Here is a 26,937-nt window from a genome sequence, read left to right as displayed (position 1 = left end):
TTAAAGCTCAGGGGAATATGCAGAGCATAGCAATCCCCAGTGTGATACAGCAATTCCCTCCAATAACGAGACGAGGCTACGTTTTGAAGGGTCAAGAAGAACTGAGGTGCTGGCAGACCAGGGGTTCAAAAGTTAAGGGAAAGTCCTTTGTGACTAAATGAAGCATGGCTTTCCGGCTTAGACCGGTTTTACAGAGCCCTCTCTCCTGGAGAAGTAATCCAATTACCTCCCAGGGTAGAGACAGACTCCATTGAGCACATGGTTGCAAAAAGACATAAAACACTTTAAAATACATAAAGTCCCCTTTTACACATAACACACAGACATTTCACATATCCCCAGATAGCTGGGATCTGAGCGCACAAAACTACCGAATAGCGCGCAGATCCTATTCATACAGTTCAATTGCCATGGAGCTAAAGTCTTTCCCATAGTCTTTCATTATGTGAATAGGCTCCATGGCATAGCTATCTGGGGTATCACTGCTCACACAGGGCAAGTACCGAATGACCCCACTGTATTTAAAGGGCCAGAATGAGTGACATACACTCTGTTAGGGCCGAATACTGTTTTTAAAGGGCCCAATCTTCCAGGGCCATAGTCGGAGGGGAGGAGGCAGGCAAGCAGGCCTCTCCAGGACAAAGTGGCGAAGGGCACTTCGTCACAATATATATATATATATATACACACACACACACACACACAAACACTGTCTAAGTGTATTTTAATATTAATATATATATATAACTCTATATATATATTAATATCAAAATACACGTAGAATGATATTAATTAAATAAGTATATAATTATCATTATATATATATTTATATATAATATAAAATAAATTTGTAAATACGTTAAAAATAAAATAAAAAATATATATAGTGTAATTTCGTTCTAACTGTATTTTAAAATTAATATATATATATTGATATCAAAATACACATAGAATGAAATAATAGATATATCTATATACATAAGTATATATAGTGATATATATATATACATATATATCACTATATAAATACATATATATATATATATATATGTATATATAAATAATAATCTAAAAAAATTATATATATATATATATATATATATATATGCACACACACATATATATAATAATTCTACGTATATATATCTTTCCAAGACACCATAATACCTGTACATGGAGGGGGGGGGGAGAGGAGGGGGGTACTGTTTTACTCAGAAGACTTCGCTGAACACAAATATTAGTGTTTCAAAACAGTTAAATGTATTACAACAATGAAAGTGACTTTTTTTGCATTTTTCACACACAATGAGAATGAGAATAACCCCCATGATGGCATACCATTTGCAAAAGACTGAATGATCTATAAGATTAGGCAGAAAGAGGCTAAGCAAGTTATAAGAGCTTCCAAATCACACACACAAGAGAAAATAGTCAGTAAAAAAAAAGGATACAAAACATTTTTAGATACATACATGAGAAAAGGAAAGCAAAACAAGGATTAGTTAGATTAAAAACAAAATAAGGAAGGTATGTAGAAGAGGATAAAGGTCTAGAGCTGACTGCCTCAATGAATATTTTTGTTCAGTATTTACAGATGAAAATGAAGGAGAGGGGCCTCAGTTAGGAAAAAGGACAAATTAGTAATTTGTTACATGTGAGTTTACAGAGGAAGAGGTTCTATTTCAACTGTCAAAAGTAAAGACAAATAAGTCAATGGGACCTGATGGAATACACCCAAAGTTATTAAAAGAGCTTAGTGGTGTACTAGCAAAACTATTAACAGATTTATTTAACCTATCATTGTTAAAAGGAGTAGTCCCAGAAGATTGAAGTTAGCAAATGTTGTGCCCATTCACAAGAAAGGTAGTAGGGTGGAGTCAGGCAACTATAGGCCAGTAAGCCTTACTTCAGTAGTGGGGAAAGTAATGGAAACCATGTTAAAGGATCAGATTGTTGAACATCTAAAAACACATGGATTTCAAGATCAGAGACAACATGGGTTTACTTCAGGGAGATCATGCCAAACTAATCTTACTGATTTTTTTGATTGGGTAACTAAAATAATAGATCAGGGTGGTGCAGTAGACATTGCTTACCTAGATTTCAATAAGGATTTTGACACTGTTGCACATAGAAGCCTTATCAATAAACTGCAATCTTTAAGTTTGGATTCCAATATTGTTGAATGGGTAATGCAGTGGCTGAGAGACAGGCAGCGTGAGGACGTCCAGCGACGCTTTAGCACAGGTTTCCTGTGCTAGGGACACGGAAGTGCCCACTAGTGGCTGTCTAGTAGACAGCTACTAGAGGTGGAGTTAACCCTGCAAGGTAATTATTGCAGTTTATAAAAATCTGCAATAATTACACTTGCAGGGTTAAGGGTAGTGGGAGTTGGCACCCAGACCACTCCAATGGGAAGAAGTGGTCTGGGTGCCTGGAGTGTTCCTTTAAGCATGCGTGGGATATGCATAAGGCTATCCTAACTATAAGATAAGGCCAGGGACTAATGAAAGTATTTAAAATAAATTGGGCAGACTAGATGGGCCGAATGGTTCTCATCAGCCGTCACATTCTATGTTTCTATGTTACACAGAAAATATAATTGTTGTGATACGTTTTAGTGTTTTGAAACACTAATATTTGTTTTCAGCGAAGTCTCCTGAGTATAACAGTAACCCTCATGTACAGGTTTTATGGGGTTTTCAAAAGTTACAGAGTCAAATATAAGGCTTGCGTTTTTTAGCAGCCACTTAGTCACAAACACTGGCCAAAATTGGTGTTCAAATTAGTTTTTTACATTTTTCACACATAAACAAATATGAACACTAACTTTGGCCAGTGTTTGTGGCTAAGTGGCTACTACAAAAGACTGCAAGTACCCCATTTTGAATACCCTGGGTTGTCTACATTTGAAAATGGTATGCCATGATTGGGTTATTTCACATTCCTAGACTACCATATGGTCTCAAAAGGCAACACAAACCCAGCAAACAAATCTGGCAAACTGAATTGTGCAAGCCCTATATCAGTGATGGCGAACCTTTTTGAGCCCGAGTGCCCAAACCGCAATACATGCCAACTTTTTTTTCCTTAAAGTGCCAACACGGCAATTGCGTGTGTGTGTGTGTGGGGGGGTGCGTGTGTGTGGGGGAGGGTGCGTGTTGTATGTGTAAATGAGGGGTGCTGTGTGTGTGTGTATGAGGGGTGTGCTGTGTGTGCGGGGTGCTGTGTGTGTGGGGGGGGGGTGCTGTGTGTGTGTGTGGGGGTGCTGTGTGGGGGGGTGCTGTGTGTGTGTGTGTGGGGGGGTGGTGTGTGTGTGTGGGGGTGGTGTGTGTGTGGGGGGGGTGGTGTGTGTGTGGGGGGTGGTGTGTGTGTGGGGGGTGCTGTGTGTGTGGGGGGTGCTGGGTGTGTGTGGGGGGTGCTGGGTGTGTGGGGGGTGTGCTGTGTGTGTGGGGGGTGTGCTGTGTGTGGGGGGAGTGCTGGGTGTTTGGGGGGGTGCGGTGTGTTTGGGGGGGGTGCTGTGTGTGTGTTTGGGGGGTGCTGTGTGTGTGTTTGGGGGGGTGCTGTGTGTGTGTTTGGGGGGGTGCTGTGTGTGTGTTTGGGGGGGTGCTGTGTGTGTGTTTGGGGGGGTGCTGTGTGTGTGTGGGATGGGTGCTGTATGTGTGTGAGAGGGGTGCTGTATGTGTGTGAGAGGGGTGCTGTGGTGTGGGGGGTAAGGGGTACTGTGTGGGGGGTAGGGGTACTGTGTGTGGGGGAGTAGGGGTACTGTTGTGGGGGAGTAGGGGTACTGCTGGGGGGGTAGGGGTACTTCTGGGGGGTAGGGGTGCTGCTGGGGGGGTGGGGTGCTGCTGGGGGGGTGGGGTGGGGTGGTGCTGTGGTGGGTAGGGGTGCTGCTGGGGGGGTGGGGTGTTGCTGTGGTGGGTAGGGGTGGTGCTGGGGGGGTGGGGTGCTGCTGGGGGGTGGGGTGGTGCTGGGGGGGTACGGTGCTGCTGGGGGGGTGGGGTGGTGCTGGGGGGGTGTTGCTGTGGTGGGTAGGGGTGGTGCTGTGGTGGGTAGGGGTGGTGCTGGGGGGGTGGGGTGTTGCTGTGGTGGGTAGGGGTGGTGCTGTGGTGGGTAGGGGTGGTGCTGTGGTGGGTAGGGGTGCTGCTAGGGGGGTGGGGTGGTGCTGGGGGGGTAGGGTGCTGCTGGGGGGGTGGGGTGCTGCTGGGGCGGTACGGTGCTGCTGGGGGGGTGGGGTGATGCTGGGGGGGTGGGGTGGTGCTGGGGGGTAGGGTGGTGCTGGGGGGGTGGGGGGGTGCTGTGGTGGGTAGGGGTGGTGCTGGGGGGGTAGGGTGCTGTGGTGGGTAGGGGTGGTGCTGGGGGGTAGGGTGGTGCTGGGGGGGTAGGGGTGGTGCTGGGGGGGTAGGGGTGGTGCTGGGGGGTAGGGGTGGTGCTGGGGGGGTAGGGTGGTGCTGGGGGGGGTAGGGTGGTGCTGGGGGGGGGTAGGGGCGGTGCTGGGGGGGTAGGGGTGGTGCTGGGGGGGTAGGGTGGTGCTGTGGGGGGTAGGGGTGGTGCTGTGGTGGGTAGGGGTGGTGCTGGGGGGGTGGGGTGCTGCTAGGGGGGTGGGGTGGTGCTGGGGGGGTAGGGTGCTGCTGGGGGGTACGGTGCTGCTGGGGGGGGGTGGGGTGGTGCTGGGGGGTAGGGTGGTGCTGGGGGGTAGGGTGGTGCTGGGTAGGGGTGGTGCTGGGGGGTAGGGTGCTGTGGTGGGTAGGGGTGGTGCTGGGGGGTAGGGTGCTGCTGGGGGGGTAGGGGTGGTGCTGGGGGGGTAGGGTGGTGCTGGGGGGGTAGGGGTGGTGCTGGGGGGATAGGGTGGTGCTGGGGGGGTAGGGGTGGTGCTGGGGGGGTAGGGTGGTGCTGTGGGGGGTAGGGGTGGTGCTGTGGTGGGTAGGGTGCTGGGGGGTAGGGTGCTGCTGAGGGGGTGGGTAGGGTGCTGTGGTGGGTAGGGTGCTGGGGGGGTAGGGTGCTGCTGTGGGGGGTAGGGGTGGTGCTGGGGGGGTAGGGTGGTGCTGTGGGGGGTAGGGGTGGTGCTGTGGTGGGTAGGGTGCTGGGGGGTAGGGTGCTGCTGGGGGGGTGTGTAGGGTGCTGTGGGGGGTAGGGGTGGTGCTGTGGTGGGTAGGGAGGGTGCTGCTGGGGGGTAGGGGTGGTGCTGTAGGGGTGGTGCTGGGGGGGTAGGGTGCTGCTGGGGGGGTGGGGTGGTGCTGTGGGGGGTAGGGGTGGTGCTGGGGGGTGGGGTGCTGCAGGGGGGGTAAGGGTACTTCTGGGGGGGTAGGGGTGGTGCTGTGGTGGGTAGGGTGCTGTGGTGGGTAGGGGTGGTGCTGGGGGGGGGGTAAGGGTACTTCTGGGGGGGTAGGGGTGGTGTGTTAGTATCCCACCCCCCTCCTTCTTACCTTCAATGAAGTGTGGGGGGGGGACGGGGGACACAGCCATCCCTGGTGGTCCGGTGGTGGTAAGTACTGCAGGGGGAGGGATCTGTGTAGCAGCTCCCCCTGTCCTCCCGCTGTGTGGAGCGTTGCCATGGTAACGCTCGGCAACGCTCCACACAGCATCGCGCGGGAGGACAGGGGGAGCTGCTACACAGATCCCTCCGCCTGCCTCCCGACCCGGAAGCAGAATAGGCGCCTACCGTTTCGGGCAGGCAGGCGCCTATTCTGCAGTGATGGCGGACCTGTGGCCGCGTGCCCACAGAGAGGGCTCGGCGTGCCACCTGTGGCACGCGTGCCATAGGTTCGCCATCACTGCCCTATATTGACCATGTAACATTCCAAAACATCATAAAACCTGTACATGGGGGGTATTGTTATACTCGGGAAACTTCACTTAAAACAGTAAAACTCATCACGACAATGAAATCAGCAGTAAAATTGCAGTTTTTGTGTAAAAATAAATGCAAAAAACAAATATGAACTCTACCTTTGGCAAGCGTTTGTGGCTAAGTGGCTACTACAAAAGACTGGACATACCCCATTTTGAATACCATGGGTCGTCTAATTTTACAAATGGTATGCCATGATGGGGTTAATTTTCATTCCTGGCTGCTATACGGTCTCAAAGGCAACATAGGCCCAGCAAACCAATCTGGCAAATTTCAATGTGCAAATATGGAAAAGCCCTACATTTAACCCCTGTAAGTTTGCAAAAACCCATAAAACCTGTACATTGGGGGCACTGTTGTACTCGGAAGATATTGCTGAACATAAATTGGGGTGTTCTTTGTCAGTAACACATAACAGGAACTGAGAATCCATGCCTAAAGTACAATGTGAGAGAAAAATTACACAAAAAAATGACTACCCAAAAGTTTGAAAAAGACTGGTGGTAGAATTAGTGCATGGAAAGTGTTAAAATACCACCATTTAAAATACCCTAGGGTGTCTACTTTTCAAAAATATATGGTTTGATAGGGGTAAATTACACTGGCCAGCTTCAAAAATGTCCCAAATAGGACATGGGTGCATGATGACCAGCTGTGAAAATTCCAAGTTGGAAAACTGGAATGTGCACCCTCCAAATAAGGTCTTTTAGCCCCTAGAGAAACTGACACACCTATACGTGGGGGGTATCACAGTACTCAGATGTTGTTGAACACATATTGGGGTGTTCTTTGGCAGTAACCCTTAAAGTTCATTGTACATGTATTCTTAAATTGCTATGTGTGGCAAAAAAATCACCAATAATTTTAATTTTTTTTTTTAAATTTGGCTTAGATTGGTGGTAAAATGGTTGCATGAAAAGAGTCAAAATACCCCAAGTTTAATACCTTATGTTGTCTTCTTTAAAAAAAATATATACATGTGAAGGGTTATTCAGGGATTCCTGACAGATATCAATGTAACTTAATTTTGAAAAAAAAAATGGTTTGGAAATAGCAAAGTGCTACTTGTACTTATAGCCCTATAACTTTCCAAAAAAAGCTAAAACCATGTTAACATTGGGCATTTCAAAACTCAGGACAAAATTTAGAAACTATTTAGAAGGGGTGTTGTAGATGCGTAACAGATTTTGGGGGTCAATGTTAGAAAAAGTGTGGTTCTTTTTTACATTTTTTCATCATATTTTTTTTATTTTATTTTTTTATATCAAGTAGGAACATGAGTAAAACATGGTGTAATATAAATTCAATAGCCTGCTTAGAGAATAGAGTGTTGTGGTTTGAACGTCTAGGCATTGATGTGGTTATGCTTTAGCATGAGTGAGAGACATATGTTTTGTACATTTACGACATTTAAGTCTGGGTAGATACAACACATGCTTATATCACAGATTTATAGAGCAATCCTGTACTTTGTTAGTCCTAGGCAATTATAAAAAGAAAAACTTAGTCAGGTCGCTATTAACTCAAAAGAAATATCTCTGCTTCAGGTTAGCGACTTAAGAAGCACAATTACTCTGGTTGCTAGCAGGAGAAGTAAAACAGTAAAAAATAATAGAAAGTACAACTGCAAACAAGAGTGGGATTGTCTTGTCTTCGAAGTGTGAGGGCAAGACGTGGCTCGGAGGTATATATATGTGTAGGTAGGTGTGGGAAGAGTTCTCACTGCTATTCTTGCTGCATGCCTCAGGAAGAAAGTCCCTTATCAACCTACCCCCCCTGCTTGGGAGCGTTACATTGTCGGTGAGGAGTGCCGCAAGGAAGTAAGCATAGCACAGGAGAGTCCATCTGCGGCGCGGTGGTGAGAGGCTCCACTTGCCTGTGGCCTGTTCTGGAGCTTGCTTCTCAGTGCCGTGTTCTCGTGGACTCGCTGTGGCCCAGGAGTTATCATCTGGGTGCTTGTAGGTTGCCACCCCCGGTCGGTACTTGCGCTGGCGTGTCGTACTCCTCCGTTTGACTCTGAGGGTGGCTCTTTTTTGCTCACGCCCGTTGTCGGGGTGACACACTTTGGGGTGAAGTGGGGGTGAGGCGTCCCCCCTGCTCCGGGGTTTTGGGGTAACTGGTACCTCTTGGCAATGAGCGTGGGACCTTCTTGGATTCGGGATTGTTCCGTACGGGTGGGCTTCGTGTGAGTTTTGTTTGAGATGTCTCGTGCGGTTCACAGTCATCAGTAAGTTTGGCTGGAACTTGTGGGTCAGGATCCTCTGCGCTCTCCTTCTGTTTGTGTGAGCTTGGGACTTCTGTCCCCTCATTGGGATACCCCCACCTTTCGTCTTGCTGTGAATGCCATCGCCTGCAGGTGACTCGTGTGCAGCTACCGTTTGCCATGTTCTGTCTGCTAGCTGTGCCCAGAATCTGTCAAAGATCGCCTTGAGTGTGTCAGTCGCTTTACTTGTAGGGCCACCCACCTGGAGTTGCGATGTTTCCAGGCCACGTGTAGTGGAGTCAGGCATGTCCGCTATCTTGGGTATCGCCGCTTCTGCTCTGCTTGAGATTTCATCGGCTTCTGACGATATGTTTAAGGTTGTGACTTCCCATTCTGGTGGGGACCGGCATATCCAGATGCGGGAGCTCTCGCCATGCACGCCTGGCTCGCTCAGCCGGTAAGCTCCGCCCCCTTTTAATCATATTTTATGAAAAAAAATTTAATAGTAAATTATATGATATGATGAAACTAATGGTATCTTTAGAAATACCATTTAATGTCGAGAAAAACGGTACATAATATGTGTGGGTACAGTAAATGAGTAAGAGAAAAATTACAGCTAAACACATATACCACAGAAATGTAAAAAGAGCCCTGGTCCTAAATGGTAACGGGGTTAAACATGCGTGGGATAGGCATAAGGCTATCCTAGCTATAAGATAAGGCATGGGACAAATGAGAGTTTTTAGAAAATTGGGCAGACTAGATGGGCCGAATGGTTCTAATCTGCCATCACATTCTATGTTTCTATCTGCTGCTTGTCTAGTGGGAGGAGACTATGGTAACCCATAGCAACGTTCTGATTCTGTAGTTGGACAGAGAACTTGGTTCAGTCCAATTTTCTCTCCTACCCCGATTACCAGGGTGCCTGATCTCCCCACTGGCCGATCGTTGAACTCGTCTCTGCAGGGACCAACTGGGATAACTGACAAACCCATCTTGGTTTCTTGTAGGTGGTCACTGGTTGGTCTTACCAACCAATGAGGTTTATTCACTAAAGTGGCCCCTTGGTATGGCCTTCCCCAGAAATGATGTAGGTGTACTACAATGCAGATATGGGGTATCAGAAACAGAGGCACACGCTGTGTGGTCACAAATTCAGCTTAATTCTTGGATGGAACATTGTCAATGATAGCTTCAAGAGAGCTCTCAGCACCCCAATAATTAAAGGGACACTCCACTGCCTGAATACAAAACAAATAAAAGTTTAGTATATATGTACCCAATGAAAACAATGAAAACATGCATTAATTTAATTGTGCACTTTGTTATTGGGAGTTTTTCTAAATACAGCTTGTAGATCTCTTATCTGCAGCCTTTGCAAGCCCTTCCCATTCTAAACCAACCCAGGCATTTTTGTGGCTATCCAATCAAAGACTTCTCAATGCATTCCAATGAGAAATCTTTGCAAGGCTGGTGCATGGTGCATGCCTCTTACGGTAAGTTTATCTCCACTGAGCAAAACAAACCAGGAAGTAACAGGGACGATTGTCTGAATGACAGCTAGGGGGGTTGTAACAAGATTTGTTTAAAAACAGTGTCAATTTCTTTTGAGCTAAAATGCTTTAGTTGAGTGGAGTGCTTCTTTGATGGTATAGATTTAAGTGTTGGTGAAACCCTTATCACTAGCTTTTGGGGGATGTACAAGGTACATATTCAGTGATCAACCTGTAAAGGGGTTCACAGCCTGCAAAGGGGTACATTTCCTGAGGTTCTAGGTTAGAGCAGTAATAGGCAGAGTTACGTTTTATTAATTCTCCATAGCCTTTTTACAGAGCACGGTGGACAAACTCATAAAGAAGACCAACCTGGCGCTGGTGATTGGCACACACTCCTGGAGAGAACAGTTCATGGAAGCAATTACCGTCAGTGCCGGTGAGAGACCCTCCACTATGTTTCAACTCTCTGACCAATTCTACTGCACTTAAAGGAGTTAACATTCACATATACTGCACACAGAGAGGTTAATATACACATATAATGTACACAGAGGGGTTAATACACACATATATTGCACACACAGAGGTTAATATACTCATCTACTGCACACAGAGAAGTCAATATACATTTATACTGCACACAGAGAGGTTATTATACACATATATTGTGCACAGAGGGGTTACTATACACATATACGACACACAGAGAGGTCAACATACACATATACTGCACACAGAGAGGTCAACATACACATATACTGCACACAGAGAGGTCAACATACACATATACTGCACACAGAGAGATTACGGTAATATAAACATATATTGGACATGGGGGGTTAATATACACATATATTGGACAAAGAGGGGTTAATATACACATATTTTACACACAGAGAGGTTAACATACACTATACTACACACCGGGAGGTCAACATACACATATACTGCACACAGAGAGGTCAACATACACATATACTGCACACAGAGAGGTTAATATACACATATATTGGACACGGGGGGTTAATATACACATATATTGCACACAGAGGGGTTAATATACACATATACTACACACAGAGAGGTTATTATACACATATACTGCACACAGAGGGGTTAATATACACATAAACTGCATACAATATACACATATACTGCACACAGAGGTTATTATACACATATACTGCACACAGAGGGGTTAATATACACATAAACTGCATACAATATACACATATACTGCACACAAAGGTGTTACTATACTACACACAGAGGTGATTAAAATACACATTTTTTGTACACGGAGAGGGTAAATATACACATATACTGCACACAGAGGGGTTAATATATATTATATATATTGCACACATAGGTGATTAAAATACACATATATTTAACACAAAGGGGGTTATTATACACATATATTGCACAAAGGGGGGTTAAAATACACCTATTGTACACAGAGGGGTTAATATACACATATTGCACACAGAGGGATAAATATAAACATATATTGCACACAGAGGGGATTAAAATACACATATATTGCCCAAAGAGGGGATTAAAATATACATGTATTGCACATGGAGGGAATTATTATACACATATATTACACACGGGGGGGTTAATATACACATATACTGCACACAGATTGGTTAATATACACATATATTGCACACAGAGGGGGTTAATATACACATAAACTACACAGAGAGGTGATTAAAATACACATATACTGCACACGGAGAGGGTTAATATACACATATACCGTAGACAAAGGGGTTAATATACACATATACTGTACACAGAGGAGTTAATATACACATATATTGCACTCACAGGGGGCTAATATACACATATAGCACACGGAGGTGGATAATATACACATATATTGCACAAAGAGGGGGTTAAAATACTCATATTGCACACGGAGGGGTTAATATACACACATATTGCACACAGAGGGATTAATATAGACATATATTGCACAAAGAGGGGATTAAAATATACATGTATTGCACACGGAGGGAATTATTATATACATATATTACACACAGGGGGGTTAATATACACATATATGGCAAACAGATAAGTTAATATACACATATATTGAACATAGAAGGGATTAATATACACATATACTCCACACAGATAGGGTTAGTCCAATGCTTTTCCGTAGGGTTTTTTTCCAGCAGGTAGGCGGGGCCAAACGCCATTTGGCTAATCAGCACCTCCTCATTAAGATACATTGAATCGGTGCATCTCTATGAGGAACATTCAGTGTCTCCATGCAGAGCGTGGAGATGCTGAACGGCGTTATAAGGTAATCTTACGGTGAATATCTTCATCCTTGGCACCATCACGTACAGTATGATGTCAATGCTGATACTGAATAGGATTCAGCTCTGCTCTATGAGAAGCATTGGATTGATGATGTCATCGTGGTCATATCTGGCGCTGTAATACAGGTAAGGGTTAACTGATATCGTCCACTTGTTTGTTTTTTTTTGTTAAACAAGGAGGGCCCAAAATCTAAACTAAACACAGAACACAACTAATTTTAAAAGAAATATACTTATTTTTAACATTGGAGGGTTCCTTTAATTTTATTATACCCCATGTCCACTGGAAGATTACAAACTGGTGTGAATTCATCCTACAGCTAACTTTATCTTGTTTGTCAGAATTTGTGTAATTTATTTTACAGTTCTAGTGTACTGCGCCGCAGAAGATGTTGACGTTCTATAAATGATAGTAATAATAGCCCGGTCTGTCTGTGGCCCCCAGGTGATGAAGACGAGGATGACGATGGGAGAGACGAGCGCCTGCCATCGTGCTTTGATTACGTCATGCACTTTCTTACCGTTTTCTGGAAGGTTCTGTTCGCCTTTGTCCCTCCCACGGAATACTGGAACGGCTGGGCCTGCTTCTTTGTCTGCATTATTATTGTGGGATTACTGACAGCCGTTATCGGGGATCTGGCTTCGCACTTCGGCTGTACCGTGGGCCTGAAGGACTCTGTCACCGCTGTGGTGTTTGTGGCTCTTGGAACTTCCATACCAGGTACGGCAAGGTATACCGGATCAGCGACGGTAACAAGTCACTCCAAGGAGTAAACTCCGCTGTCCACCTCTTAAAATACAATAAATACGGTTTTGTAAAGTCTAAAGCACAAAACTAATAGCTGTTTCCTGCTTTCTATTGTTCCGGTTTATCCTGCAATTAAAGTCCGCCAATAAACTATTATGATTTACTGGAAAACGCATGTAGCTGCAGAGTATACACAAACTAGCATTCGTGGTGTTTACTCACTGAGTTGGAATTTGGGAGGAACTGATAAAATTACTAATTATTATTAAGTGAAATAATGCTCCCCCCCCAAACATCCTGTCTGGGGTTTCATTCTGCACTTTTTTCTCCCAAATCTTTGCTTAATTTGGAACATGAATATAGTGGTTTAAATATAAGCCATGGGTGTGTAACCTGAAAACTATTTTAGGACAAATCACATCTTAAAGATTCACATTAAGAATTTTGGGGCATTTGGGGTTATTTTATTCAGTAAATGGCAAGTTGCACTAATTTAAAATCAAATTACAAAATGTATCAGAGTAGCATATTTTTCCCAGTTTAGCTGCCGGCCCACACAATATGCGTTGATTGTCTAATCCTTCAAGGTGAGATTTATTCATGGTGAGATTGAAATTAAATGTCATGTCTCAGAGTATAATCTGTGTTCCGTTTCCTCTCTCTCTGACAGACACGTTCGCCAGTAAGGTGGCAGCGACGCAGGACCAGTATGCTGATGCCTGTATCGGCAATGTGACAGGCAGTAATGCAGTTAACGTCTTCTTGGGTATTGGTGTTGCCTGGTCTGTAGCTGCGATCTACTGGGCCATTCAAGGGAAAGACTTTGAGGTCAAGACTGGCACACTAGCATTCTCCGTCACTCTCTTCACCATCTTTGCTTTCATTAGTATCAGCGTCCTCCTGTACCGCCGCCGACCCCATATAGGAGGGGAATTGGGAGGCTCCAAGCTTGCGAAGACCCTTACAGCCCTTCTGTTCATTGGTCTGTGGTTGCTCTACATCCTGTTCTCCAGCCTAGAGGCCTACTGCCATATCAAAGGCTTCTAAAACTGCAGTGAAAGGTGGGGGAGAGCCACCCCTCCTCGAACTCAAGCCTCAAACATTCCACTGGCTCTCGCGTTGGCAGTGATAAGTTTCTTAGAACTGAATTAAGGGCAAAAAAATTGGATATTTAAATATATTAAACCCCTTCCTCGTTTCGCTTGCCCCGACCAACAACCCATAGCACAATTCTGCCAAACGAGGGAATAATAAAAAATCAGTATTGTAACGAGGTCTTCAAAGCAAATTGTTGTAAACAAAAAGAAGAAAGAAACAAACAGATATAGCACATTAAGGAGGGAGCTTGGAAATGGGAAGCAAGCAGCACAGACAGTAGGAAGGATTTTGTCTGTTTCAGGGGACAGTAAAGGGAAAAAAATACCAAGTTTATCATCCTCAGCACTTCGAAAGAAAACAAACCAAATCCTCCTTTTTTTGTACAATACAGGAAGTAAAAGTGTAAAGTGTGATATAATGTTGCTTTATGCGCATATCCATTTGGCAACATTGCATCAATTGCTATTGAATTATTACAAAAGGTTTGGTCCCTACAGACACCCTTCTATTCTGATAATTACTTCCTATATTTCTTAAAAAGGGTTTGTTTATATCTCTGCTTGGGTTTGTAGTACACTTTAAAAAAACAAATGCTTTTCTTTCTTTACTGTTGCCTGTAAATTGCCATCATTTTGTAATTCTGTAAAATAATGGGGTGAGACAGACCATGCAAATAGAGTCCTCTATAATGATATAAGTATGTACAGACAGGTTACGTAACTCTTTCCTAATCAGTTATTGCCATTGTATCTCAATTGAAAGAAATTCTCTAACTGCTCTCCACTAATAGGAAATCAAATCTCTAGCAAATGCTGTAATTTTTCTACAGAGTATTAAATCCAACATCATCAGAGGAAATCCATTTAAAAAAATGATTCTATGGGACATAAGCAATACAGGAAAGCTGCAGGGTGTATAATTTACATGGGATTATCACTTAAATTTTGTTAGAAGATTGGAAGGAGAGATTCCCTCACCAAATACTAACACCATAAAGAGAGATAGTATCACTTTCTGTCATCCTGCAGTGGGAGGGACAGACTCTGTGACTCATAGCTCCTTCTCTCTGTGTCACCCTGCAGTGGGAGGGACAGACTGTGTCCTATAGCTCCTTCTGTCTGTGTCACCCTGCAGTGGGAGAGACAGACTCTGTGTCCCATAGCTCCTTCTGTCTGTGTCACCCTGCAGTAGGAGGGACAGACTGTGTCCCATAGCTCCTTCTGTCTGTGTCACCCTGCAGTAGGAGGGACAGACTGTGTGTCCCATAGCTTCTTCTGTCTGTGTCACCCTACAGTGGGAGGGACAGACTCCATGTCCCATAGCTCCTTCTGTCTGTGTCACCCTGCAGTGGGAGGGAGAGACTGTGTGTCCCACAGCTCCTTCTGTCTGTGTCACCCTACAGTGGGAGGGACAGACTCTGTGTCCCATAGCTCCTTCTGTGTCACCCTGCAGTGGGAGGGACAGACTGTGTGTCCCCTAGCTCCTTCTGTCTGTGTCACCCTGCAGTGGGAGGGACAGACTCTGTCTGTGTCACCCTGCAGTGGGAGGGAGAGACTGTGTGTCCCACAGCTCCTTCTGTCTGTGTCACCCTACAGTGGGAGGGACAGACTCCGTGTCCCATAGCTCCTTCTGTCTGTGTCACCCTGCAGTTGGAGGGACAGACTCTGTGTCCCATGGCTTTTTCTGTCTGTGTCACCCTACAGTGGGAGGGACAGACTTAGCTCCCTTATGTCTGTGTCACCCTGCAGTGGGAGAAACAGACTCTTTGTCTCATAGCTCCCTTCTGTCTGGTCCACCCTGCAGTGGGAGGGACAGACTCTGTCTATGTCAAACTGCAGTGGGAGGATATTACTCCAGGCGCCTTGTCTGTTAGGCCAAATTAAGGTTCCTTCTCTGTTGCACAGCTGATCCCCTTTCTGGGCCAGGGGTGATCCTGTGAAAGCCATAGGAATGCACATTCAGCTTCCACTGCCCTCTAATTTGGCTGCTAGCTATATAAGGTGGATCCCAGTTACTCTTCCTCCTTTTCTAAATTTCTGTCAGTTTTAAAGCCCTATCGATTGGTTCAGGTTCCTTAAACTAGCCAGTCAGGATTAAGCCATTTGCCAGCTCCTTTTCCTAAATGATATTTACATATTTATTAATTATTAATGTAATGTAATTACCTGATTACACTGCCAGAGGCCAGTCTTGTCTATACTGCCACCAACTGTTTCCTGTCCACCACAGATACGCCCAAAGGTGGTGATGGTGTTTCTCGATCACCGTGAGTTGATGATTGGTATTATTATTATTTATAAAGCATCAACAAATTCTGCAGCTCTGTACAATAGATAACAGAGAAGTATTTACAAGGCGAGATTGACGCACAGGAACAGAGGGTGCCGAGGACCCTGCTCAAACCAGCTTACATTCTAGAAGGATTTGGTAAAGTGACACAAGAGGTAAGGTTAGGTTGTATTTCATGTACGGAAAAGTAGTTTACTAGAATAGTTTACAAAAAGGTTAGTTTATTGGATGACACAGTTGCATGAGAGCCCACAGTTTGGCTTTTTTATAATTGGGGGGAAATATGGCAGAGGAAGGGAAGAGATTGAATATTTTTGTGAGAGTCAGAGCAAGAGAAAGAGCGCGAGTGAGATGTGAGGGAATATGATCGAAGGAACAAGTGGTGAGACTGAAAGACCGAAGCAGAGCAGAAACCTCTGATGGCATAGCGGGTGGAAGTGAGCAAAGAACTACAGAGAGAGTGGGGTTGGGATAAGTATTCATAGGGGTAGGAAAGAGAATAGAAATCACGGAAATCTTCTCAGTGAAGTGAGTTGCAAAGTTTGTAGCAGTCAAGTTAGTAGGAGGAGGAGCAGCAAAAGGACGAAGGAGAGAGTTAAAAGTGTGAAAGAGGCATTTGGGTTCTTGGGAGAGGGTGGTTACGACGTTAATGAAGTAGTTTTCTTTTGCGGAGGAAAGCACCAAACTGTGCGAGCGTTGCATAAATTTATAGTGGAGAAAGTCTGACACAGAATAAGACTTTCTCCAGCAGCATTCATCAGTTCTAGAGTATTTCTGGAGGTAATTGGTCAGCTTAGTGTTTCAAGGTTGTAACCGGAATCACTCAGATTGTTTAAATATAGGAGGCACTATGATATCAAAGTCAAATACCTAAACGGCCTCCTTTACAGGAGTGTGGGAGAATTGTAGGTCATCAACACATGAAGAAGCAGGAGTAGTGCCCTCAGAAGGGGGAGCCAGGTCTTAGTAGGGTAGTGAGTGCTAGTAGGGTGGGAGAATTTGATGTGAAGAGGTCGTGTAAAGCTGTTGTTTTCAGATTGCTGCAGATGGAGCGGGCGTCCCACAGTGTGCATGGAATGTTGGTAGATGAGGATAAATGGCAGGCTACTTGGGTGAGGTTTGAGTGGTTTCTGATTATCTTAGTGCGCACAGAGAAGGTGAAGATCTCTGGGTTGGGAGAGCCATCACCAGCTGCTAGAAATAGGAGAAGAGATAGTGACAGGGGATGTGATTGGGTTTTGTATGGACAGGGTCTATAATGAGATTGTTTAGGAGTAGGAGAGAGAGAGAAGTGGGGAGTGTGGCAGAGAGGGGGGAAATGGGAGGTTGGAGGGTAAGGAGTAAATTTGATACTAGAGGAGGAAAGGGTAAAGAAGAGGAGCCTGCAGGATTTAGAGTAATTGCTTTCATTCTCTGCAGGTGAGGGGAGATTATAATGTAGGGAATCCCCTGCAGAGCACAGGTGATTAATGTCTGGCTAATTCTCCTACATCCAGTAGCGCATCTCCCAAACCTGGCATAAATCTCTGCCCAAAAAGCCATTGCCGTCTTTACAGCTTCACCTTACAAAAGTTATGTTTGAATATAAGGAATGTATAAAACACAGATGTATAAGCTGAACAGTTTCTAAATGAATGAATCTGTAACCATTTCAGCTAATTGTAAGTCTTCCAGAGAGCGCTGGTGTAGGACGCCGCAGCCTGTCGAAGCAGTAAACACGAGCTGTAAGTTTTGCAGCAAATATTCATTGTGTGGTTATGTGATGCAATTCAGATGTGCAAATGCTGCAGGAACATTTCCTAAGTCAGTAGCTGCCCTGTCTGCCAGTCAGAGAACGCACACTGACGTGGGACCCGAACATGGCGATTAACAACCATCCACAGCACAAATGATCGCATTCATTCACAATAATGGAGATGGTTTTCCGGATGTCTGCTGATCCCCAAATCATCATTATTCTCAACACACTTATTCCAGCCACCACTCACGGTGATCGGACACCATTTTCTGATGTGCGCTATAAGCAGCGGAGACTGTGCTGCCCATGGACCCCTGGGTTTCATCCCGATGGGATGCGTCTCGTACAAGGGTGGAAAGGACTTTAATAAGCACATCGCTGACACTTTCTGCATCCCCAGGCAAGCGCAATTACGAAAAAGTGGCGGGTTAATAGATGGAGATTTACATTTAAATGTTTACCAAAAAGTAAAAAGAAATATTAAAAAACTGGGGGCAAATATGTCCCACTTTCTTAGGCAGATGGGGCTCAATGGACTGTGAGGAGAGCTCTTACTGCACACGAACTGGTAGTCCCCCCTGTGGCTGTTTTTATCTGTAATGCTGACCCTAACCTATGGCCCCTGTGTATGAGTCACATAACTGTTGATCTATCTCCTTTATCCTGTGTTACTTTCCTTGTCCAGTTCACCACTTCTACCCATGTCCACTCATCATCTCCACGTTCTTTTTCCTTCCTCTGTCTTGCTCTGTTCATTCCTATCCCCCATTGTATTATCCCATCTGTGCCATCCATTCAACCTCATTCATTATATCCCCAGTTGTCTCTCTCCCCATCTCTCTATTCCAGCTCCCTCTCTCCCTACCTCTCCTCTCCAGCTTGCTTTCTCCCCATCTCTACTTTACAGCTCCCTCTCTCCTCACCTCTCCTTCCCTGCTCCCTTTTTTATTTCCAGTTCTATGTCGTTGCACTTCTTCTCCCCAGAAGACTATTTTTCCCCTCTACTATTTTGATGTCTTCCTCCCAACATTTTTCTCCTCACCTGTTTTTCTCTCTCCTCATGTCCCCATTTCTCTTCCCCCTTCTGTGTCCCTCTCTTGACATCTTTATTCCCTTTCCTTCTGTCTTTCTCTTATCACCATTCCTTCCTCCCACACACTGCATCTCTCCTACCATCTCTTTTCCTTTGTTGTGTCTGACCTATCTCTCTTCCCTGATTTCTCTCTCCTACCATCTCTCTGCCATCACTGTCTCTCGCTTACCAATTCTTACCAATTCTTTATGTCTCTCTCCATCTCTCCTCCCCTGCTGTCTCTATCCATCTGTCCTCCCCTGTTGTCTTTCCACATATCTCCTTTCCTGCTGTCTCTCCCAATCTCTCCTCCCTTGCTGTCTCTCCTAAGTCCCAATCTGCCTGTGCTGATAAAGAATGGTCCCCAGCATGTCTAGATGAAATCTATAACTTTATGAATATAATTATTTATTTATTTTGAAACTGTCCTTTTGTTGTCATTCTTTGAGCCAGTTATACAGTGATTACATTGTGTTCAGTAAATCTCAATGACCCAGTCAACGATGTGGGTAAGTTATACAAGGTAAATGAGGTGTCTCAAAGGTCCACAACTCGAGAGGTCTTGGGACGCCATAGCAAAGAGTAACAGTGACAATTCCAAGAGAATTTCTTTTTTTTACACCAAAGTAGCCAAATGGAGCATAGCTGATAAATATTTTTCCAGTAAATCTATTTACAACTGAAGTTGGATACTTACTTTACTTTAGTAAATAACCCAGATAGTGTGTGGTCATACCTGGAGGAAGCATTATATCTGGGAATTAGGTAACACAGATAGCAACTATTTCCCTTCCTATAGCATTATAAAACAAACATGTATTCCTAACACCTCTCTAGGTGGAGTTAAAGGGAAAGTGTAACGAACCTCAAGTACCCAGAGTGGTACGTTTGTCTGAACGCTCCTTAATTCCTGCAAGATTCCTGTGGTTAAGCCGTTCGTTCTATTGCATCCCCAAACATCAGTCGAGGCTAGATAATGGGTACAACTGGAATGCTTTATTGGTGGCCTGCTTATATACACAGACCCCCAGCATGGGGTCTTCAGAAAAAAACATAAGTAAACCCTCCCAGGCATCTCGGTGTCTGGAAGATAAGTGAGTTTGATTTGCTTAAAATAATTATCTCCCAGGCACTAGAGGTACCATGCACAAAACACCTCAAAACACACACAATATTAATAGGAACCCCCACAAGTCTTATATCCCTGGATAGCCTGGATCTGAGCACCCAATTATCTCTCAGATCCTTATAGTACAGCCGAATCGCCACCGGGGTAAAGTTTTGACCGGCCGCACACGTGGCGGCTGCCCAAATTAGTTCCATAAGAAAAGGGGTAGTGGCCGGTCAGCCTTGGGGAGTTCTTGCACGAAATTAAAATAATGTTCCCCTGGCTCGTAGGGAGTGAATGTTCACCTTGTTCGGGTGTGTCTTTTCTCGAAACAGCGCTCTCATGGCTTGTCTGGGAAAGAAGCAGGCAACGGTACAAAGTTACTGGGGTTCGCAGTTCTAGAGTATCCACCGGATCAAAGGTATCAGTTCTAGAGTTCCATGCACTTGATGACCTCGTACCACTGCCTGCGTTCGGGAGACAAAATAGCCACCATTTGCCAGAGCATGTGTTATCGGTTATACGAATGGTGGCCACCCAGAAAGAGAATTTGAGTTTGTGGTTTTCTTTGAAGATAAAGAGCCATGGGGGTGGTTGGTGTTCGGTAGAGAAAAGTACTGAACCAAGACGAAACAACTTGGGCTCGGAGAAAATGAAAATAGTTCAGGGCAGTTTGTCACAGAGAGCTTGCAAACTTTTATTTTTTTCTTCATAAAACTAAAAAAAAAAAAAAACATACAAATATATATATGTATGTTTTCTTTGGTGATATATCTACTACTAAATAGAGAAAATAAATCAGTGGAGTGTTCCTTTAAAATTAAGTAAACCGCTGGTTGGTTTAAATCAATGTATGGACAGATCTCTATCAGAAAGAGCTTGAATCCTTCGTAGAACTGAATCCTTTACCAGGATTCTATCCTATTGATTCCTCACAATCTGCTTGTTCTCTCAGGGATGGGGTAGGAAACGGCTGATATTCACCTAGTGATTGTGAGGGTGACTTTATAGGGGGCTCCTCTCTCCAATGATGTGCTCCTCACATGTGTAGTCCTCATGACTGGTTGAATATAAGCCCTACCCCTAGCATGAAGATCTTGTCTCTCATCGTGGATTTGACAAATTGTATCCTGGAGGGGAGCCTTATAATTATCCTGCATCCTCCAATTCATACACAAAGCAGATCTGGTCCTCTCTGCAGGACTCTGTAGGGGTACATTAGAAACCAGAACTATTTAATTTGCTGACCAACTAGGTGGCGGATTTTCCTTCTGTAAGCGTGTCGAGTGGGCCTTGATTACTCAAACTACTAGGAAATGAGTGAGAAATTGATTGCACCGGAGTCAGGTAATGCAGAAATTTCCACTCAAACGGTCCCTATCAACCGTTCCCTGTCTGATAAAGCCATGGCGCACTCTAGTGGATACCTGGAACATAGCGACACAGCACATGCAATAACAACACACAGGTTTATTCGCTATGTTTGAATTGTCAAAAATTCTAAGTGAATTTCAAATGTTAGGATTAAAAAAAAAAAAAAAAATTAAAAATCAAAGCTGACCAAATGTTTCTAATTCAGTTACTTTGCCCCAAGATCTGAATTCCCAAAAACTCACATCTTACAGAGCTTTCACTAAACTCCCAAGTATAGCAAATCGAAATCCAAATGGCAAAATCAAGGCTAAATAGCCAAATTGAGACTGCAGATGGGTTGGAGAATGTATCGGGATCAGCTATTACTGGCTGCATTTTGTCAATCAAACCTCAATTCGCTACAGTATGGAGTTTGGTGAATAAGCCTGGCAGACATCTTAAACTTAAAAATTAATAACAAAAAAAATACCTTGTATAAATTTTATTACTTGGGTATTTTTTTTTAATAAAGGAGCATACTTTTTTATTTCTAGTAAATCTGTGCTTTGGTATAGGCATTCAAAAACTTGGAACATAAAATTGCTCCTAAATATCTGATGTAGAGTGAGGGGAAAAGTATTTGATCCACTGCTGATTTTGAACGTTTGTCCACTAACACATAAATTATTAGTCTATAATTTTAATGGTAGGTGTATTTTAACAGTAAGAGACAGAATAACAAAAAAAATATACAGAAAAAATCATGTCAAAAAAGTTATAAGTTGATTTGCATGTCAATGAGTGAAATAAGTATTTGATCCCCTATCAGCAAAATTTCTGTTTCCCAGGTGTCTTTTATACAGATTTAGAGAGTGCTCCTAATCTCCGCTCGTTACCTGTATAAAAGGCACCTGTACACAGAAGCAATCAGATTCCAAACTCTTCACAATGGCCAAGACCAAAGAGCTGTCCAAGGATGTCAGCGACAAGATTGTAGACCTACACAAGGCTAGAATGAGCTACAAGACCATCGCCAAGCAGATTGGTAAGAAGGTGACAACAGATGGTGCGATTATTTGCAATTGGAAGAAACACAAAATAACTGTCAGTCTCCCTTGGTCTGGTGTCCCATGCAAGATCTCACCTTGTGGAGTTTCAATGATCATGAGAACGGTGAGGAATCAGACCAGAACTAGACATGAGTATCTTTTGAATGCTCTCAAGGCTGCTGGGACCATAGTCACCAAGAAAACAATTGGTTACACACTAGGCTGTGAAGGACTGAAATCCTGTAGGGGCCTCAAGGTCCCCCTGCTTAAGAAATCACATGTACATGTACTGGCTTGTCTAAAGCTTTCCAATGAAGATCTGTATGGGTGAAAGTGTTGTGGTCTGATCAGATCAAAATTGAGCTATTAAGCCATAGAAAATCTGTAGAGGGAGCTGAAGATGCAAGTTGCCAAACGTCAGCCTCAAAACCTTAAGGACTTGGAGAGGATCTGCAAACAGGAGTGGGACAAACTCCCTCCTGAGATGTGTGCAAACCTGGTGGCCAACTACAAGAAACGTCTGACGTCCGTGATTGCCACCGAGTACTAAGTCGAAGGGGTCAAATATTTATTTCACTCATTGACGTGCATATCAATTTAGAATTTTTTTGACATGTGTTTTTCTGGATTTTTTTTTGTCATTCTGTCTTTCAGTTAAAAAACACTTACCATTAAAATTATAGACTGATCATTTCTCTGTCAGTGGGCAAACGTTCAAAATCAGCAGGGGATTAAATACGTTTTACCCTCACTACCTATACATGCCTGATTTCGTCAAAATTTGGTGAAATAATATAACCTGTGTTATAATTCGATAACAAAATATACCTGTAACAAATCGTTTGAAGAAGTGCAGTAGAGGTGCTAGTTTTGATTACTGTGAGAAAAGTAATTTAACCCTTTGCTTCTCAAAAGTCTGGTAAAGCTATAAAAGATGGACATTGCCCTGCTCAAAGGTTTTAGCTAAATACGAAAAAATGAAATAAAAAAAAAAAAGGGGTATTTCCCGGTGCCAGCAGGAATTCAATGCAGTGTTAAAGAAAGCAGTGAAAAGCTCTGGCGAAGTAAGTCTGGTAAAATGTCAAGACACGCTTGCACAACATACCACACGAAACGCCACGCTGTCTACCTTTGTTTAGAAATTTCATTATGATGACTGAATGAATTTCCCCGAACATAGACGAGTTCAATAGAGCATGGAATCCTGCAAATCTATGTTTGGGGAAAATTCCCCGATTAGCAAACAACTAGATCGCTATCAGAAAGAGCTTGAATCCTTCACCAGGATTCTAGCTTATCTTTTCCTCCCAATCTGCTTGTTCTCTCAGGGATGGGGTAGGAAACGGCTGATATTCCCCTAGTGATTGTGGGGGCGACTTTATAGGGGCTCCCAGAGGGTTGTACACAGTAACTAACAGTTTAACATTACAGTGGGGGCTCCTCTCTCCAATGATGTGCTCCTCATATGTGTAGTCCTCATTACTGGTTGAATATAGGCCCTACCCCTATTTTCGGGGTAGGGCTTTTATTAGGAACATCCCCCGAAAATAAGCTAGGGCATGTTTTCGGGTGATGTCCTATGTTCGGGGAAACATGGTAAATATCAGAATTATGACAAGTCTTGTTAGATTCCCCACAATAGCTTGCAGATCCATCATAGATTAAAGTATACTGTCATCTATTGTGATTCACAGTGTGTTGAAAAAATTTTTATTGCCAACTTTGGCTACAAATACAACATAGTAAACACGGTATTACAGGGGCAATTCTAACTGATGGCTTCTTACATTGCGCCAAACATGGGCCCATTACGCCAATTTGGGAAAAAGTGCATTTCGAAGACTAAATAGACAGGCACCTAATTTGCACCTAATTAGAACTTTGTAAATCTTTTCATGGAGGGCAGTTTTCCCACTCCTCTCAAACTGATTTTTGCTCACTCTCTTTTGTGTTTATACCCAGGTTTAAGTGAAGCTCATTCTCCCCCATATATAGTTGAAATAAAATAAAATGCATATTTAAAATATATATATATATTAGACACGTGCAATTCATTTCGGTCCGAATTTAATTCAGCCAAATTTCAGCAATTTGGACACTTGTATGCTGTCGAACTTAACTGAATTGCTGAATTACGGAAGTGCCGAAGTACTTTGGATTTCTGAAAAGTGGCAAAAACAGGAGAGGGAGGGAAAATTAAGGGAATGATAACAGGAATCTAACCCTAACCTAACCCCAACCCTAGTAGGGTTAGGGGTTAGTTTAGGAGTAAGGTTAGGGGTAAGGCTTAGTTTAGGGGTAAGCGTTGGGGGTTGGTTTAGGGAATTGCTGAAGTCCAGAATTTCGGAAGTGCCGAACCGAAGTAACTAATTTCGGAAGTGCCGAACTGAATTTTTTGCCCAAGCACATCCCTAATATTTATTGAATGAAACAATTCAGAAAAATAGAGCAAGATTTACTAAACAGGAAACTGCTATGAAATATGCAAAAGCAGAGTGTAAAATGCATCTTTGCCGAACCGCTCTCTCCACATAAATTAAGCAACATTTTCGGAAGCAAATCATGAAAAACACCCTTTTTCTGTCTTGATATGAACCTTACATCTATAGACTCTTTATGTTGCGTGTGGGCACCAGTTGCAGAAACGTATGGTTGGATCACTGTGATTGACACGCTCATGACTCTAACTCAGTGCCGGTTGAATATTGTTGTAGGCAGCCTAGAAATTACTGTGCACCGTCGAACCTAGATGCACCACTCGTCAAATACTAGGAAGGAGAGATCCAGCACTTCTCTTAGGAACAACTTCCATATACCCAACAGCTGGTGCTGTTGCCGTGTCCACAATCTCAAAGACCCATATTTCGTGTTCCGGGGCACGAGCGCGATGGTGCTCATCACCTTGAACATACCGTATTTATTCGAGTATAACGCACAAAATTTTGTACCGATTTTTAATCGAAAATTAGGGGTGCGCGTTATACTCGAATAAATATTAGCCCAGCAGAAGAGGGAGGGAGTGGGTGCTCCGATAATACCTCCCAGGAACGCCGGGCTCATTACAAGCCCGGCGGTCCTGGGGGGCGGGCAGCAAGCGTTTACTCACATCCCTGCAGCTCCTCCAGCTCCCCAGTGTAAATCTCGCGAGACCCGCGGCCACCTCTGACGGCCGCGGGTCTCGCGAGATTTACACTGGGGAGCTGGAGGAGCTGCTGGGAGGTGAGTAAACGCTTGCTGCTCCCCCCCCCCCCCTCACAGCTAAGCCAATGCCACTGGACCCCCCTCCCTGGCAAGGCAACAAACAGGGAGGGGGTACAACAAAAAATAAATAATAATAATTAAACATATAAAAAAAATTTAAACCGATTTTTAATCGAAAATTAAGGGTGCGCGTTATACACGATTGCGCGCTATACTCGAATAAATACGGTAATGACGAGGCTACCGAGCAAAACTTGGTTAGTACGGTAATAGACACTACATACTTCACGATAAAAGCTATAAATGTCAACAACATTGTATTCATATAATTCAGCCAGTTGTGCAGCTTGGTTTTCAGAGGTTTCCAAACACCAGAGGTAAGTAACACATAGCCACTTTTTCAGTGAGATGTGCAATTTTTCAAAGAAAAAGCCCTTTCTGATGGCAACACACGATGACACATAATTCTTGGTATTATTGTAACGGATCACCTGGCTCCCCCGACTGTGTACTTCCACAAAGGACCACTTGCTAGCTGGACAGGGGACAAACCAGAGCACTTCTTGCCCTCAGTCGCCATAGCTTGAGTGGGGCCCTGGAACCGCCACCTCCCTCCTGGAGCCAAAGGGGAAATTAGCTCTGACACCTCCAGGCACTGGACGACACTCAGTCCTGGGAACTCTGGAACCAGATGGGGAATTAGCTCTAGTCCTTACAAGGACTTTCCCCGTTGACTCTCCTGCAAGCTGGAACAGCAGACACAGGAGCAAATCTTCTTTCCCTCCAAAAACTGGATGACACACAGTTTTGGAGTGTAAGCAGGAATCTCTAGTTTAATGGGACACACTGGCCTTTTATACAATTTTCCAGGCCAGAGGAACACGCCCTGGACCTGATGGAGCACAGGAACACAAAAGACATAAACCAATCAGAACAAACATACATTCTTGCCTCGTTTCCACTGAGCGGATCGGTTCGGGTTGGTACAGTTTGGAAGGTTTAGAATGGACCAGCCCATTCTGGTGAGCGTTTCCACTGCAAGTCAGACCTTCAGGGCCATGCAGGGTTTAGAAAAAATGCTCTTCCTGTCCACCAATCAATGGATTGTATAGTAGTTCCGCCCTAACCGAACCGTTCCATTTTCTATGGCCCTACATCTGAAGCAGGACCCTGAATGGATTGGTACGGTTCGCTTGTATGGACCACTTTCATAATGGAAACACCCAAAATAGCGAACCGTACCGAACTGAACCGAACCGATCCGCTCAGTGGAAACGAGGCATTAGTGACACACCCATGTACAGCACACAATCCATCCCCTCTTTTTAGGAGATAACTGAGTAAAGTCCTGTAGGTAACTCAATTATATCCAGGCAGAAAAAACAAATT

General features: G+C 44.2%; 1 protein-coding gene across 1 annotated transcript in view; it reads left to right on the top strand.

Moving 5' to 3' along the window:
* The window catches only part of SLC8A2 (solute carrier family 8 member A2), a 98,618-nt gene extending 79,358 nt beyond the window's left edge, over positions 1–19,260 (top strand). Inside the window, exons 6-8 of the mRNA XM_063431277.1 lie at positions 9,890–9,989; positions 12,338–12,613; positions 13,311–19,260. Of these exons, the coding sequence (XP_063287347.1) occupies positions 9,890–9,989; positions 12,338–12,613; positions 13,311–13,687 (753 nt within the window). The 3' untranslated portion in view covers positions 13,688–19,260. The remainder of the gene's footprint in view (positions 1–9,889; positions 9,990–12,337; positions 12,614–13,310) is intronic.
* The last annotated feature ends 7,677 nt before the right edge of the window (positions 19,261–26,937 follow it).

The sequence above is a fragment of the Pelobates fuscus genome, chromosome 9 (assembly GCF_036172605.1).
Source record: "Pelobates fuscus isolate aPelFus1 chromosome 9, aPelFus1.pri, whole genome shotgun sequence".
NCBI lineage: Eukaryota > Metazoa > Chordata > Amphibia > Anura > Pelobatidae > Pelobates > Pelobates fuscus.
Note: the sequence above shows the minus strand (reverse complement) of the source record. Positions and strands in the feature narration are given on the sequence as shown.